General features: G+C 44.2%; 1 protein-coding gene across 1 annotated transcript; it reads right to left on the bottom strand.

Moving 5' to 3' along the window:
- Nucleotides 1-1,271: 1,271 nt before the first annotated feature.
- On the bottom strand, nucleotides 1,272-16,269 carry LOC310800007 (inter-alpha-trypsin inhibitor-like; the record flags this gene model as incomplete). Its single annotated transcript, XM_083662607.1, has 5 exons — nucleotides 1,272-1,447; nucleotides 4,163-4,210; nucleotides 7,199-7,369; nucleotides 14,639-14,801; nucleotides 16,219-16,269. The coding sequence occupies 5 exons, from the start codon at nucleotides 16,267-16,269 to the stop codon at nucleotides 1,272-1,274; spliced, it is 609 nt and encodes a 202-aa protein (XP_083518733.1).
- Between the last annotated feature and the right edge of the window lie 700 nt (nucleotides 16,270-16,969).

Below are 16,969 nucleotides of genomic sequence, written 5' to 3' on the forward strand. Positions count from 1 at the left end.
ATAAAAAGACAGACAATAAAAAGGTTTAAAAAGTAAATAAGATAAAATAAAAGAATAAAACAATAAAATGAGACAGGTACATCTGTGGATAAAGGCCAGAGTCATCCAGCTCACTTATTAAAGTGCAGGAACAAAGTGCACAATCAGACATAAAGTGCACAGTAGTAAAGTGCCTAAGCAAGGATCAAATTGCATGAGAAACCAGTATAAGACATCTTATACAAAAGAAAATAACAGAAGAAAAGAAAAGTCTAGGTGTCTAGATGGTCTAGACCAGTGGTTCCCAACCTTTTTACACCAAGTACCACCTGAGAAAGTAGTTGGCTCTCCAAGTACCACCATATGACCGCGTTAAAATACAGTCTATTCAGCTATGCACAGTTCACGCAGGAGGCAAATTTATTCCAACCTGCAGCCTATGTGCAACCTGCAGCAGCTGCACTTGTGCTGGGTTGACTGCTGTCTTCACCTCCTTGTGCTTCATCATTGCTGCTCTCCTCTACTACAGCTCTTTTACGATTCCCTCCCGTTTTGATCCACTTTAGCATCCCTCCTCGTCTTTGTTCACCACTTGTGTAACCATGCGGGGCGGGCAGGTAATTGTGCATGCGCAACAGGTATAGTGTCCGTCAGAAACAAATATTTGTTTCTAAATCTCAAGACAACAAAATAAACCTCAATTTCAATGATCACGTTTATTTTCATTCGTAGTATTATTTTGATAGATAAACATGTTTTACAATTGATTTTAAAGTTGGGTTTATTTCATTATTTAAACATTGGGATTCCAGGGATCAAGTACCACCAGCAGGGGGGGGCGCAAGTACCACCTACCTTGAGAAACACTGCCAATAATATTAATAATTATTATTATTATTTCACTTTCACATGTTTGAAAACTACTACTAATGACTAATGAGAGATTAGTCATTGAGAGAGTATGATGATTCAACATGGATGAGAGTGAGAAAAGGAGCAAATATTGATGGTTAAGACTGAATAATGACAACACTACAGTGTTATCCTAATATAATTTAAAATGCGATATTATCCTCTAAATCAGCTTCAAACAGCCCAAATCTTTCTATGTCCTGTCATGGGGCCCAAAATCCCTGGCGGCGCCCCTGGATGGAACAGAGAGGGTTCAGGAGGTGCTGTCCTCCTCCTCCTCCTCCTCGTCCTCCTCCTCCTCCTCCTCCTCCTCCTCCTCCTCCTCCTCCTCCTCCTCCTCCTCCTCCTCCTCCTCCTCCTCCTCCTCCTCCTCCTCCTCCTCACCGGCTCTTGGTCAGACAGAGGCTCTCGCAGACCTCCTGGGTGTCAAAGCGGTTGGCGTTGCCGTCGCAGCCTCCGTACCAGAAGCGAACGCACTCGCTCTCGTCGCTGTCGAAGGACCACGCCATGGTGTAGTTCTGACAGCCGCCCACGTCCTGGCTGAGGGAGCAGGCGTCTGCAGGGTAGACGAGAGGCATCACTATCCATGCTTATTGTACACAATGTCACACCTCATTATTGAAGTCGAGCTGAACCCAAAAATGACTTTTCTTTTCTTTTAGTTCAAATACCTGGGTATGCAAGTGCACCTATTTAATAATGTATGCAAAAAAAATCATCACACAAATCTAATTTCTTTAGTTTTTCACACTTTTTCACATCAAAAGTTCATTTCTCAAGATTTCATTTATAACAGTAATTTACAGTTTGCTGACGTCACCTAGTACTATCAAATCTCTACCCCATTTCAACCAATCATATCACGACATGCAGCTGTCAATCAAATCTTCAAAATACATTTCAGGATAATTTTCTCTTCCAAATGAAGTAGAAAATGGCACCTAGTGCCTGTCATCTGGCAGAATTCCTATCCCATAAACTAACTACTAACTTGGCCAATTGTATGAAACATGAACAAAAAACAAAAACTATAATCTAAGAAGGCAAAGAAATATAACTGGCTCGTTAAAACGCGCATTCCAGGAATATCGTATTTACAGAAATAGTGGAAATGGCGCGCGCTTGAGAGCGTGGTTGTCAGGGGTCGCACCTCGGAGATTCCAGGCGGGCGGGCAGCACCCATGCATCGGATTGTCCGCTCCCACTCGCGTAGCACGACAACACGCTGAATCCCACTCGATTAGGGGGTGGAACACGCCATGATTGGCCAATGCCAAAGCCAGTCGACAGAATTGTCAAATCAAATCATCGACACGTATATGGTCCGCCTCTCAATTTGTTTTCAGTCTCCGACGCTCGTGCTAGTGCATTCCATTTCGGTTCACCTCGACTTTAAAGGGCCACTTTGCTGATTTTCAACCAGCTTTGTATGATTACTAAATCAGTAGTATATATGCAAATGATATGCAAATTAACAATGTTTAACCTCCCTCCATCTTGCCTGGACCGAGAGCCTGGACCCATTCATTCACTTCCTGGACCAAATGATGTCATGATGACATTTGAGCAGTTTTGCTGTGATGTCACTATTACGGTCACTATAACTATTACTATCACTATGATTATTTCTCTCTCTACTGTACCTTCATTCACGGAACCTCCTGGTCCAAATGACATCATTATGACATCATTTGGACCAGGAAGTTCTGTGAATGAACTGGGAGCTCTCAGTCCAGGCAAGATGGAGGGAAGTTAAACATTGTTCAATTCCATGTCATTTGCATATATACTGCTGATATCCAACTCTTTCATAATGGTTACAAGTAGCAGTAGGTAGGCAGTTTCTCCTTCCAACCAGAAATGTGCTTTCCTTTGTTGGGTTATACTGCTGTTTTGAAGCCTTGTTCCAAAGAAAAAGAAAAAATAATATTTGTGAAATATTTTAACTTGAAAATTTGACCCCAACACAATAGGTGGGTTAATGTGTGTTAACACATTCACTGCCAACAGTTTTTTTTTTTTTTTACTGTAGGTAGCTTCTGCCAAGGTTTTTTTTGAGGATTCTGGCTCATCTTTCAACAGCCGAGGATTATTTTCTTCTAGGACTTTGTGAACACAAAATATCTCAAAAGAACTAATAGAATGTGTGCTTTCTCTGTCTAAAACAGTTAGTTTGTAGAGTTAGTAGTTATGTAGGCATTAGCAGTTGAATACAGCATGGTTTCAGCGTCTGAAAATTAAAGCGGAGATAAATGCCTTTTTGTGAAATTCGATAGAAGTCACTTTAACCATTTATTTTTGACATCAGTAAGACATCAGACATCTAAACAATAGTTTTGAACAGTAATTTCCTCCATAGCAGCACCCTCACCCCCCTCTCCTTCAAACTCCTCCCTCCGTGGGTGTTCTCCTCCTCCCTCCGTGGCTGCAGCGGGTCTGTCACAAGCGAGTTTCTGCTGCCTGTCTTCTGTGCTGCATCCCTCCCTGGCGGCCCGCGGGTGAGTCTGGATGGGGCTTGCTCGTTTCTTGGGATTTCGGTTGAGAGCTTTGATGAAGCTTTGTGCGATTCTGGGCTTTATGCTGCGTGTTTCAAAGTGTGTTGTACCCAGTCTATTTTTGGAACCCCCCACCGTTGTGCGCCACCGTTGTGCACCAGCGCGAAAGCGTTTTCGCCTACAGTATGAGAATGGCTTCCTCCTGCAGTTTTGGCTCGGCTTTCAATAGTCTGGAGAGCACTGTCGCCACTTAGTGGGTCGGTGGAATGGGTTGTACACGTTCGGTGGCTCCCATATTTATATAGGAGATGTAGGGGGCTTTGATCAACGTCCCACCGTCAAAAACATTTTTTTTTTTTTTTTGACGAGATATCTCGTCGACGGCAGTCAACCGTTGGATTTTTTTTGACGAGATATCTCGTCCACGGCAGTGAACGTGTTAACAGAATATTGAACTGGGGAACATAGGACCCTAGGAGAGCACAGTCTGATCTGCTGGCCCTTGACCCTAACCGCTCCAGTGGAGCTGGTCAGTGGCCAGCAGATCAGACTGTGGTTGTACTGGTCAGCTTCCAGGTATGAATGTGTGTGTGAATGTGAACAGGGCACTCCTGAAAAAGAGAGCATTGCTCTCAGTGAGACTCCCCCTGTATAAATAAAGGTACAAAAAAAAAAAAAAACATAGGAGGCTTTGTCATGTCCCCTTTATCTGCCATATAAATATGGGGGAACATAGGACCCTGGGGACTCCATCCAGAGCGAGAAGCGGTTCTTACCCTTAGTGAGGACGGCCGTCTTCTCAGTCTTCAGCAAAGAGGTGGGCTCTGTCAAACACAACACAGTTAGCAGCAGGACACACACACACACACACACGACACACACACACACACACACACACACACACACACAGTGCTTCACTTGTGCCGGTGTTATGACGGATTCTGCACCCCCCATCTCGCGGGAGGACATTGTAATTTCTACGGCAACGTACAGTTTAAAAATGATACGATCTTCTTTGTGCGTGTTCATCAGTGATGAGAAATGATCTGCAGGAATGCATTATTCAGGAGAACAGATCTTGTGCCTGCTGGGATTTGCCTGCCCCTTTTTTTCAGACCAGGTGAGCGCTAGATCCTTTAATAATCCTATAATAAGCATGTGTAGTGTCTGTCTGTGAGTGACGTGCGAGTGAGCAGAATTGTGTTCAGCCACAGCTATGCCAATTTACGTGCGATCGCGCTCGATATTTCAGGAAATGTAAAAAGCACCCCTGCAGGTGACCTAACGGACTCAAGAAATGTTTAGCACCATGGAGAGCTCCAGAGTGGAGAGAAGCACACAGGTGTACAGAGATTGAATCAGTGAAGTGGATATGAGAGGAGAGGCCGCATGCCAACTCTGCGAGCGAGGCCGGACTAAATGGCCAGTCACACAGGGACAGCTATAGAGACACTGCATGAAATAGGCCACGCCCATCACGGGGAAGGCTCTCTCTGTTCACTCCCATTCACCAGCGTCATTTTCCTTGAATGAAACATAGCTAAAAGCTGTTGTGTGGTGGGGCTGCGCACACAACAAATGTAAAAAATCGCCAATTAAAGTTTTTTTGTACTCCCGAGCAAAACAAGGAAGCCATTGAGAATTGGCGAGAAGAAAAATTTGGATCTAGTTGTCAAGGAAGTAAGTTGGAGTGTTCATCTTCCATATATATGATATTTGTGTGCAACTACGTGACATAGGAGAACGCCAGCGCATCTGATGCCATTTGTCTGACGTTACACCAGCGTTATTTTGATTAATTTAAACATGCCTAAAAGCTCATGTCATAGTATTTCACTTCAGGTCACTGTGTGGGATCGTTTATCCAGCCTTGTTTGGGCAATGAAAAGGGACACTGCTCCAGGCCAACTGAGTTCATTTTTTGACATTATCTAAAAAGAAAACTGTCCAAATCCCTGTAAAACCCCGCAAAACTATTTATATCTGATGAGAGTTCCTCCGTTCGCCCCCGGTTAGCCGCGGTTTGTTTTGCTAGCTGCAGTCGTCAGGCAGTGCTTCCTTGTATTTTCCCCCGTCTTGGGCGTGGCTTCTGAATGATGACGCGTTTTGCAGTGTCTCTATTCCACTAGTGTATGAAATTCTCTATGTCAAGTTAAACAGCCCAGAATATGGTGGGGATGCAGAATTCAGCATAACACTTCCTAGACCTCATCATTTACAAATTAAAGGAACACTCTGCCCATTTTCAACCAGCTTTGTATCATTAGAACATCAGTAGTATATCAGAAAACTGTAAACTGTTTTGAAGTCTGTCATTTAATTTGACAGTTATTGAGTGTTAAAGTGTGGACCAGTGACATCACTGGTCCACACTAACTCAAATTAATAACTCTCTAGGAGCATACAGACATTTGAATGTAATGGTTTCCACCCATTTATTGTTTTAATATCAATCTATTTTATGTAAAGCAATTTCAGTTGCAGTCTATGTATGATTGATGTTATAGAAATACTACTACTACTACTACCACTATTATTATGATTATGATTATTATTATTATTATAAGTAGTAGTATTAGTACCATTATTAGTATTACTATTAGTATTGTTATTATATGTTATTATTGTTACTGGACAGGCCTCGATAACGCTGGACAGTGAGTTTACATGTACCTCAATACTCTGATAATTTAGAGTTTGGGGAAAGGAAAAAGACATTTGACTGAAGAGTTTACATCCCCAATACATGGAAAGACTGCAGAAATCTGTGTTAACCAGATTACATTAATCTGATTAGGACCTTACTCCAATTAAGACAATCAGATGAAGGCATTACATGTTTCAGTAGTCAGAGTATCTCCTTCATTTTTATTAGTGCAGTGGCACTGGCAGCAAGTTTAAAGGGATAGTTCGGATTTTTTGATGTGGGGTTGTAGGAGGTATTTGCCAACAGTCGATGTACTACATGCAGTGGAATGCAGCCAGCGTGGTCACAGTCCAAGTCTCCACAAGCCCTGAGATGCCAAGTTGACATGAAAAGATATCATTTTTTTACACCCTGTTCTTAGCTTAAATCTGCACTGCAGCCAGGTCCAGCTGGAGCTGTTGTGGAGCACCACTTCTTGCAGCACCTGGCTAAAGTGCAGATTTCAGCTAAAAACAGGGTGTCAATGACGTCTTTTCAAGTCAACTTAGGGCTTATGGTACAGGTGAGCAGTATGGAAGCATTTTATGTATTTTTTTCTGTTGTTTTTTACTGTTCACACAGCAGACAGCTCTAATTGCCTGATGGGACGGTCTCCATTTCTGCACACTACGACCGCGCCAGGCTGCATTTTAACTGACTGTCGGCAAGTACCTCATAGAACCCCACATTCAAAAAAATACAAACTATCCCTTTAAGTATATGAGTTTTCTGTTTTATAATCTGCCAAGGATCTTGGCTGGCAGCCAGCTAGCCCAGAGGCCAGTTGAAGATCGCTGCATCTGCATGTAAACATATTAATTTTTGATACCAAAGCTGGGTTAGATGATTGAAATTTGATATGGTCCTAAAATGAAACCTCAATATATTTCTGTGCTGAATGAAAACACAATCAAATATTTGACAGATAAAATAATTTTCATGTTGCAGTATAGGCTGTGTGCCATTTGCTTTTTAAATCCAATCTCAATTCAAATCTTCAGTAAAAAATACCACTACGTTCAACCTTTTCACTTTGTTGTGATGCCTTAAAGACCAGAAATTGGACTAGCTTCACATCAGGCCTGCGTGGGTTTCTGTACTCGGTCTGTGTGCAGGAAGGACTTACTATGGGAGCCACAAGTCCGGAAACATTCGTTTTCCGTGTTAAATCGGTTGGCGTTACCGCCGCAGCCGCCATACCAGAGGGGCAAGCATGCATGGATGGCTCTGTCAAAGAACCAGCGCTGGACATAGTCTGCACACGGCCTCCCAGTATCGGCCTCCAGCTGACATTGGGCTGAAAGCACAACAACACACATTTACAACAGGAAGAGACACACTAGATCCTCCCACGGCAGCGGCTCTCACAGCGCCCTCTAGAGGAGTCCGGAGGAGGGACGCACCGATCTGTCTCTTTCAGTCCCAAGACGGTAACTCTAGCCAGTGTTTAAAGTGCACTCGGAGATCGCAGACCTCCGTCAAGGGCCTTCCTATCCTTAGCTATGGCCCATTTCATCTAACCACGCCCCCTCCCACTTCCCAGATACCCTCCCATCGAATCCCGACTCTCTACAACCTTCTGATCCCTAGCTACGGCACATTTTCTAACCCCGCCTCCCTCCCTTGACCCACCCCAGATCGGATCTGCTCCTAAATTTAATAGACCCTATTCACAGCGCGGCCATCTTGGAATGAGGTCACCAGCTGGGTGGGAAGCCAGAGAGGCTCTCATGTAAACCCATTGATAACCATGTCTCCATAGCCGTTTTCCCACATGCGCTTTGTACCGCTAAATGACCGGAACGTGGTCTAATGCCTTCATGTGTGAAAGTTGTTTTCCGGTATAAGCGCGACCCCGTCATCGCGGACATTTCACCAGTTTCGAGCCAGTCAGAAGAGCGGTATGCTCTTAAGGGGACACAAGTATGAAACGGGTCCAGTCATTTTCCGCGACACCGGTCCTTCTCTAATGGGCGAGGTGTACACACGTTGCTTAACACATTGAGTGCCACAGCGCTTCAGTAAAATTGTCTGGAGCCTGTGCCAGATTCACTTCCATTCAGTTGAAAACAGCTATAGAATTTTTTCTATTAGGGCTATATGGACAGGGCTGGACTCTAATGAAACATTGGACACTCCTGCTTCTTTCAAAGAAGAAATTTTGTTTCTAGACAGTTCTATTATGAAATGACAGCCTCTGAAAGAAGAGCACTTTCAAGGGTTTTCTGCTGTCTTTTTTTACTTTTCAAGATAAAGTCACTTTTATGAATACTTTTTGCACTCTAATTTCGGGCACATTCGCTGACTCTGGCTTGTATTTTCTGATGTGGTGACATGGTGTAGTTCTGTGCAGCCTGCGTGCCCCACCCCCCTCTCCCCCCCTCTCCACCCCTGAGCTGCAGACTCCTCCCCACACGCACACAGTCTTTCTGTCAGTCATTTTCGCAGCCTCCGTTTTTGCCCCGGGCGGATCCCAGCGCGACGAGGAAGTGGCAAACGGGACTGCGGGAGGGGGTTTGGCCGTTCGGCTTCGGGTGCTGCCTTTCTGGCGGGTGGTCGTGTGGAGAGACTATGTGCAGGCGGATAGACAGAGGCGGAGGAGCTCAGTTGTGGGCGCGGATCGCAGCCAACTGTCAGCTGCAGACAGAGCAATCTATATGGCTCTGGCTGCAGCATGCATCGGTGTCTCGTCTTTGATCACGGCTTTCTCCGCTTTCTCCTGCACAAAGTAAAGGATCTGAGGTGGGTGGCGCAGCTCCCGTGTAGATTTTTAAGGTGGCGCCGTGTGATCCCTTGAAGGGATTCATGCTCACTGGCTGGGTACGACCTTAAACAGCAGAATTATGGAATAATATGAATTATGATTTTAGGACGTCCACAGACGTCCTTGGCACTCAATGTGTTAATGTTCCAGCAGGCATAATCTAATCATTCGCGCACATTAAAGCAAACTGGCGAAATTATCTTGTGATAATAAGAGCGGTATGTCAGCTTCATGTGTGGGCGTGCTGATTTCCCCCTCTCCCCATGCCCTCTTAAGTCAAACGAGTGTGATTTATTGTGTGACAAGCAAACTTATTTCACCATCGGAGTTTTGCCAACACGTCACTCCCCACCCGCTCTGCAGTGCCGCCCCGCCCCCCAACATACAGGCAATTTCGCTGCTATATTCCCACATGGGAGCGCCCAGGTTTGAAGGGAAATTCCGGGAAATGTCCGATATTGACTTACAGGTCATTTTCCGGTACGCATGTGGGAAAACGGCTCATGTCTGAACATGGAGCAGTAGACCAAAGGTTTGAGTTCTGTCACACCAATTTCATTTGATCACATCGATAAATGGGCAGATGAATGTGTACAGGATTTTAAAAAAGGGCTACAGCAACTGGATCGAGTTTTATATCCACGATATTCAAGGAAATTGTAAACTGCAGTACACCCTTGAACCACTGAGCACCAAACCGATACATCCGGCGCTGTGGAGCAGTTATCCAAGATTTGGGTGCCATGGTATTCCCAAATATTGTGTCGTTTCCAATGCCAAATCCTTATTCACATGCCAGTGCCAAAGTTAAAGCTCGCAAACACAGCCGTCTTCGGCTGTGTCATTTCAGGTTCAACTGCTCCACAGCGCCGGATGTATCCAGTGGCGGACTGGGACCATCTTTCAGGCCGGGACCCAGGCCAGGCCAACACATGCAGACACACACATGCCGGCGACCGGTGAAAAATGTGGGATGTTTGAAGCAAGATTTGGTGAGTATAATGCTAACGTGATGTTACAGGTTACCTACTGTAATGTGATCGATGTTATCGATGTGATCAAACAAAATTGGTGTGACAGAACTCAAACTTTTGGTCCACTGCAATGTTCAGACATGGTTCTCTGGCTTCCCACCCGGCTGGTGACGTCATTCCAACATGGCCGCCCTGTAAGTAAGTAAGTAAGTAAGTCAAATTTATTTATATAGCACCTTTCACAGAGCAAGGTCACAAAGTGCTTCACAGTTCACATCATCAAATACAGTTAAAACAATGAATCAGCAATTTATCAAACAACATTACAGAAATGAATGAATCACATGCAACACAAGTAATAAACAGTGAAAAACAAGAGGCTAAGTAAAAGCCAAACTGAAAAGATGCGTCTTTAGCTGCTTTTTAAAAATGTCGATGGAGGCAGCACATCTTAAGGCTAGTGGAAGGGCGTTCCACAGATTGGGAGCAACAGACTGAAAAGATCTGTCACCTTTAGTTTTAAGCCTCGAGCGAGGAACAGCTAGTAGGCCCTGGTCCGAAGACCTAAGTGGCCTGCTGGTGGAGTAGGGATGTAACAGATCACAGATGTAGGCAGGTGCTTGACCATGCAGGGCTCTAAAAGTGAAAATAAGAACTTTAAACTGGATCCTAAATTTGATGGGCAGCCAGTGTAAGTGAGCTAAAATGGGGTAATATGGCATCTCTTAGTGGACTTGGTCAACAGCCTCGCAGCAGCATTTTGGACCACTTGTAGTCGGTCCAAAGATGCTTTGCTAAGGCATGTGAAAAGAGCATTGCAGTAGTCCAAACGAGAAGATACAAAGGCATGTATAATCATTTCTAGCTCAGCTTGAGAGACAATAGAACGGAGTTTAGAAATATTTCTAAGATGAAAAAATGAAGTCCGGCTCACGTTCTTAACACATTCACTGCCACCATTTTTTTTTTTACTGTAGGTAGCTTCTGCCAAGTTTTTTTTTGAGGATTCTGGCTCATCTTTCAAGAGCCGAGGATTATTTTCTGCTAGTATTTTGTGAACACAAAATATCTCAAAAGAACTAATAGAATGTGTGCTTTCTCTGTCTAAAAGAGTTAGTTTGTAGAGTTAGTAGTTATGTACGCATTAGCAGTTGAATACAGCATGGTTTCAGCGTCTGAAAATTTAAGCTGAGATAAATGGCTTTTTGTGAAATTCGATAGAACAGTCACTTTAACCATTTATTTTTGGCATCAGTAAGACGTCAGACATCTAAACAATAGTTTTGAACAGTAATTTCCTCCATAACAGCAGGAAACCCCCCTCTCCTTCAAACTCCTCCCTCCGTGTGTGTTCTCCTCTTCCCTCCGTGGCTGCAGCGGGTGTGTGACAAGCGAGTTGCTGTCTGTGCTGCCTGGCTGCCCCTCGTCGGGCGAGTCTGGATGGGCTTGCTCGTTTCTTGGGGTTTCGGTTGAGAGCTTTGATGAAGCGTTTGCGATTCTGGTCTTATTTATGCTGCGTGTTTCAAAGTGTGTTGCACCCATAATCTATTATGCAAATTTGCAATCCCCCACCGCCAGCTCCCTGCGCGAAAGCGAAAGCGTTTTCGCCAATCCATTTTCATGAGAATGGCTTCCTCACGCGGCTGTTTTTTCTTGGCTTTCTCTCGTCTGGAGAGCACTGTCGCCACTTAGTGGGTCGGTAAAATAGATTATACACATTCAATACCTCCCATATTTTAATAGGAGATGTAAAAGGGGTTGATCGACGTCCCACCGTCAAAAAAAAAAAAAAAATTTTTTGGACGAGATATCTCGTCCACGGCAGTCAACCGTTGGTTTCTGCTTGACGAGATATCTCGTCCACGGCAGTGAACGTGTTAATATGTTTGTCTAAGCACATGTTTTGGTCAAAAACAACTCCAAGGTTCCTGAGATTGGTTCGCACTGAAGATGAAAGAGACCCCATACATTGCGCAACCTTAGGAACAATACTGTCCGGGGCAACAATAAGGACCTCGGTCTTGTCTGTGAATATGTTATGTGGGTTCTTCCTTGGCCCATGCTATAGAGAGCCAAAGTCACACCCACTTCCAGGTTAGGCATACGAATCAAGGGATCGTATCCTCCATTTATTTTCCCATAGACATTTCTTAAATGTTTATAAAAATAGTGTTACTTGCAACCAAACGATTCAGCTATATTTAGAATCACGAGAGACCATATAACATTTCACTCGGAGCACACACACACACAAAAAATGCAGATTAAAAACCAAATGTTTTTTTTCTGCAGTTTTTTTGGGGGGTCCAAGTAAAATGTTATATCTCTTGATCCTCCAATTCAGCTATATTTAGAAGGGAAAAGTATAAAAACGTTGTATTGTCTGAGTGAAATGTTATATTATATGGTCTCCTGATTCTAAATATAGCCGAATTGCTTGGTTTGACCAAGTACAGTAAAACTCTTTTTATACGCATTTTACGAAATGTCTGGAAAAAAGAATGGCGGATTAAATCCATTGGTGGGAATTCCCGAACCTGGAAGATTGCATGACTTTGGCACGAGATCTGTGGTTTCATTTGAATCCATGACATGAAGACGTTATGAGAGCCTCTGCCGCAGGAGAACACATGCAGGTCCATAAGACTCTTCTGCTCATGCCTCAATCTGGGCACCCAGAGTCTGTAATATAATCTATAATATAATATAATATATATAATCTATAATATAATATAATATAATATAATATAATATAATAAGACCCTGGGACAGACGGCTGATATTTTGGGGGTTCCACTGTAGAGCGGACATCCGCGCATATCGTGCATTCCTTTATAACTGGGAACTGGTCATTTTACGGTTCAAAGTTCATGAGCTGGGACGGTGACGTCACCAGAGCGGGTAGTTCCCATTCCAAACTCGTAGGAGCCTCAGCAGCCCCGACCTCAAAAATCCAAGATGGCTGCTCCGCGCAACAACACTATAGTTATAATCGTAGTAATGTTGTTTAGCACGTCTGTTTCGTTTGTGTCTCATTAAATCAGCTGCACACACAGCACTGCCTAACTTCTATCTGTGTGGACATGAGGCTGCAGTGTTTGTATGCACAAAATGCAGCGAAATGCCATGTTATCAACTGTTATTGCTAACAATGGCTAGCCTGGCTAGCGACTGGATCTGACCAAAGTGAAGATTCAAGATTCAAGATTCAATACTTTATTGCCATGTCAACAGAGTTGATTGGAATTTGTTTCAGTGCAGCTCTAAAGAACAGACGTAAAAACAAACATAACAAATCACAGATTCAAACACAAAGAGAATAAAAAAGTGGAAAAAAAACACTACATAAAATATGAGAGAGGCTGAAATAGATAAATAAAGTGCACAGTTTTACAAGCAGCATTTGTTTACAAAAGCAGTATCGAGCTGCCTATAAAGTGCAATTCAAGTTCAAGTTCAATTCAAGCCTACGGATTTAAGGTGCGATTTAAGGTGCGAATGCAAAGAGGGTCAGAGTTCAGGAGGCGAACCGCCTCAGGATAAGTGCTGTTCCTGAGACGGGAGGTCCTGCACCTCAGAGACTGAAGCCTCCTACCTGAGGGCATGAGTTTAAAGAGAGAGCTAGCAGGGTGGGAGGGGTCGGCGATCACCTTCTGCATCTTGCGTTTGGTGCGTGTGGCATAGATGGAGGAACGTCCCAGCTCAAGTTTTCTGCAAATGGAACGCTAACAAAACGGATGTGACGTCATTTAGCCTCCACGTCCCAGTTATTTTGCGATAAAGGAACGCACGACAAGACTTCCGCCTTTTATTGTCTGTGTTTTAGATCCAGACGACACTTTGGCTAATCTCTATGAACAGATAAGCGCATATGAGATGTCCACTCTACACCGGAAACCTCGGTCGAGTGTCCCAGAGTTTATGCTGCTTTCCATTTAAACTGGGAGCTGGAGATTTCACAGTTGAAAGGTCATGGACTCCCCCCTGTGACGTCACCTGTCCTCGGATTTTCGACCTCAAAAATCCAAGATGGCTGCTCCACGCTTCAACAGTACAGTAGTTAAAATCGTAGTAAATACTGTTTATCAGCATTTCAGTCTTTTTGTGTCTCATTAAATCAGTTTTACACAGTACTGTCTAACTTATATCTGTGTGGACATGTTGCTACAGTGTTTGTATGTATGCGCAAAATACCGCGAAATGTGTCAAACTGTTATTGCTAACAATGGTTTGCCTGGCTAGAGCTAACCCTGGCAAGCCCGTATCACCTTTGTGAAGATGTACACTGTTTGTTAACTGTGAAGTACGCAGGTACAAATTACTTCTTATTAAATTTATTTACCTTTAAACTCTAAGCAGCTCATTTTTCGCTTTGTTATCATAGTAATATCACACAATATTCTGTGGGCCTCGAGAAATCACTGAAAACGCTCTGAAACTCTGGCACTGGGAGCGTCCGTTCTCCAAAAGTGGCTGGCACTCAATGAGTTAATGGGGTAACATTGACTGTGTATGTGTATGTCATGTACACTACAGCACTAACTGGAACTATGCCAGCAGCTGTAACGATTTTGAGGGGTTCACTATTTTATGTGGATAGTATTCTATTTTATTTTCCTAAATCTCAGGAATGTTTGTGAGCTATTCAATTTGTGCAATAGAGCTTGAGTAATTCATGCAGAATCAGGTTCTCTCTACTGTGGAGTTGTGCAATGTTAATGTCCCTGTCTGTCTCTGTTCTTTGACGTTGTTTGCCTAATGGATGGGGAAAATGTGGGTTGTGAGGCTAGACCAGCGGAGAGAACCACTGGTCTAAATGATATATTACCGTTCAGGTTGGGTCGAGGGGGGAACATCTCTCCATCTCCTCTGGTCAAAGTGTGGATGACGCTCTGCGTCTGACTCTGCTTGCTGTTCTGAGTCTGCCGGCCTCTCTGCTCCAGGAACTCCTCCTGCACGCCATCCGCAAACTCCTCCTCCAGAAACTCCTCCTGCACGCCATCCGCAAACTCCTCCTCCAGAAACTCCTCCTCCTCCAGAAACTCCTCCTCCTCCAGAAACTCCTCCTCCTCCAGAAACTCCTCCTCCTCCACCTCCGACCGCCCCTGCCTGGAAAACACACACAAATTGAGTCCCCAGCAGAAATGAGTCTGGAAGACCTGGTGCCCTATCTTGGTACTACAAGCACTATTTAGCTTTTTGCGTTTTTTCCCACCGGTTTGAGTTGCCGTTCACACCGTACGCTCAACCCAAGCTCAACCTACGCTGAACCCACAAGTTTCATTTAAACGGGCGAGGCCGTTCACAACAGCTGCGCGCGCGTGTCACGCTCAAGGCGTGCTCTTGCCTTGCCCAAGCGATCGTTCAGGATTCAGTCCTATTTTCCAAGCATGACGCGTGAAGCTGCCAGGCGTGAAGTCAATAGGAGTTGTGGGCGGATTCAAGCAGGGCCGCGGGAAGTAGGGGTGCTGCAGCACCCCCTATATTTTTTTTTTTTTTTTTTTTTTTTTACAAATGTAATTAAAAATATTTAGCAGTGCACTATGTTCCTTTCTTTTTTAAGAATGTTTCGGGAAATGATTGCATTATTGATATACTGAAAATGTAGCCTATTTAAATAGAATTATCAACAATAACAATCAAGGAAGTTACATGCTTGTAGGCTAGAGAAGAAGAAGAAGCGCGCATGCACGCACATGTTGTGTTGAACCAACCAACAACCAATACGAATTGTTTAATCTGGCAATAAAGAAATGTGAACTTGACATGTTATTTTAACCCATTGATACCTGATGCAGCATTTGCGTGTATATCCCTCATTTGTGTGTGTATCCCTTTAAGACCGCGAACCGTGTGACGAGGTTCGCGGTCTTAAAGGGATACACACACAAATGCTGCATCAGGTATCAATGGGTTAATAGCCTACTCAAAAATGCACCTCCCACTATACAGCAAAGAGAGGAGTCAATGTGTCTTGATATATGCCATTCAGATCAGAATAATTAGTCTAGTCATTAAGTTTGCTGATAATATTTCTATTATGTTAACTCTGTGTCATGTTAACTGGTGTATTCAGAGCAAATAGGGAGATATAGAGCATTATCATCATGCTATATATCTCCCTCTTTGCTCTGAATGAGTGAGAAAAGGAGAAAATACTGAATAATTATCACAACAGTATCATAATGTTAATGTAAAATGAGATATTCCTCTAAATATGGCAAAAAAATGTAAAAAAAAAAAACGCCAAATTTTTTGCGGGCCCCACCGAGACTCCCTTCCTCCCAGCACCCCCTGCTTAAAGTGACTTCCAGCGGCCCTGGATTCAAGGCGTGCCGAGCGAGCCGCTGAGGAAAAGAGAAGGCTTCTTGTGTGACCAGTCTAAGCGTCAGCTCAGCTTGAGCCTACCTCAAGCTTCAGTTCTGCGTATGTTAAGTAAGCGGTTGGCTGAACGAGCATTCTATCCAGCGGCCGCCGTGGCGCTGGGCAAAGCCAATCTGTGGTTTTCGTAAGTCGCCGAAAGTCCGGTAAGCCCGGAGTCTCTAAAAATGTAGTTCTTCCTTCCTTTTGGGGGAGGGCTCTAAAATTGATTGCGCCCGGTGTGGCGCCGAAGCCCAGCAGCCATGCTTTAGTGCAACCTGCCATCCCTCCAGGACCTGCATGCAGCCAGGACACTGAAGCGGTCTCGCAAGATCATGGCCGACCCCTCCCACCCTGGCCACAAACTCTTTAAGACACTCCCCCACGGCAAGAGACTGAGGTCGGCCAAGACCAGAACCACCCGCCACAAGACCAGCTTCTTCCCAACCGCCATCAGCCGCACCAACAAGGCCCGGAAACCCCTTCCGCCAAGGGCCTCACCAACAACCCCCCCCCCCCCCCCCCACACACACACACACAAACTCACTACCTCCTCCTAAACTCAACTGAACTCCCCCCCCATAAAACTGGAACTCATACTGTATCTAATTTAATGCCTGTCTAACTGGGACTGGTAAATTGATGTAAATTCCCTGCACATTAATGCCTATTTAACTTAGCCTGTAAATTTCATGTACATTCAATGTAAACTCTTATCTAACTCTGACTGTAAATTCATGTAAATCCACTGCCGATTTAACGTATATTTAACTCAGTCTGTAAATCTCATGTAAATCCA

Source organism: Poromitra crassiceps, assembly GCF_964638095.1.
Source record: "Poromitra crassiceps genome assembly, chromosome: 29".
Classification (NCBI taxonomy): Eukaryota; Metazoa; Chordata; class Actinopteri; order Beryciformes; family Melamphaidae; genus Poromitra; species Poromitra crassiceps.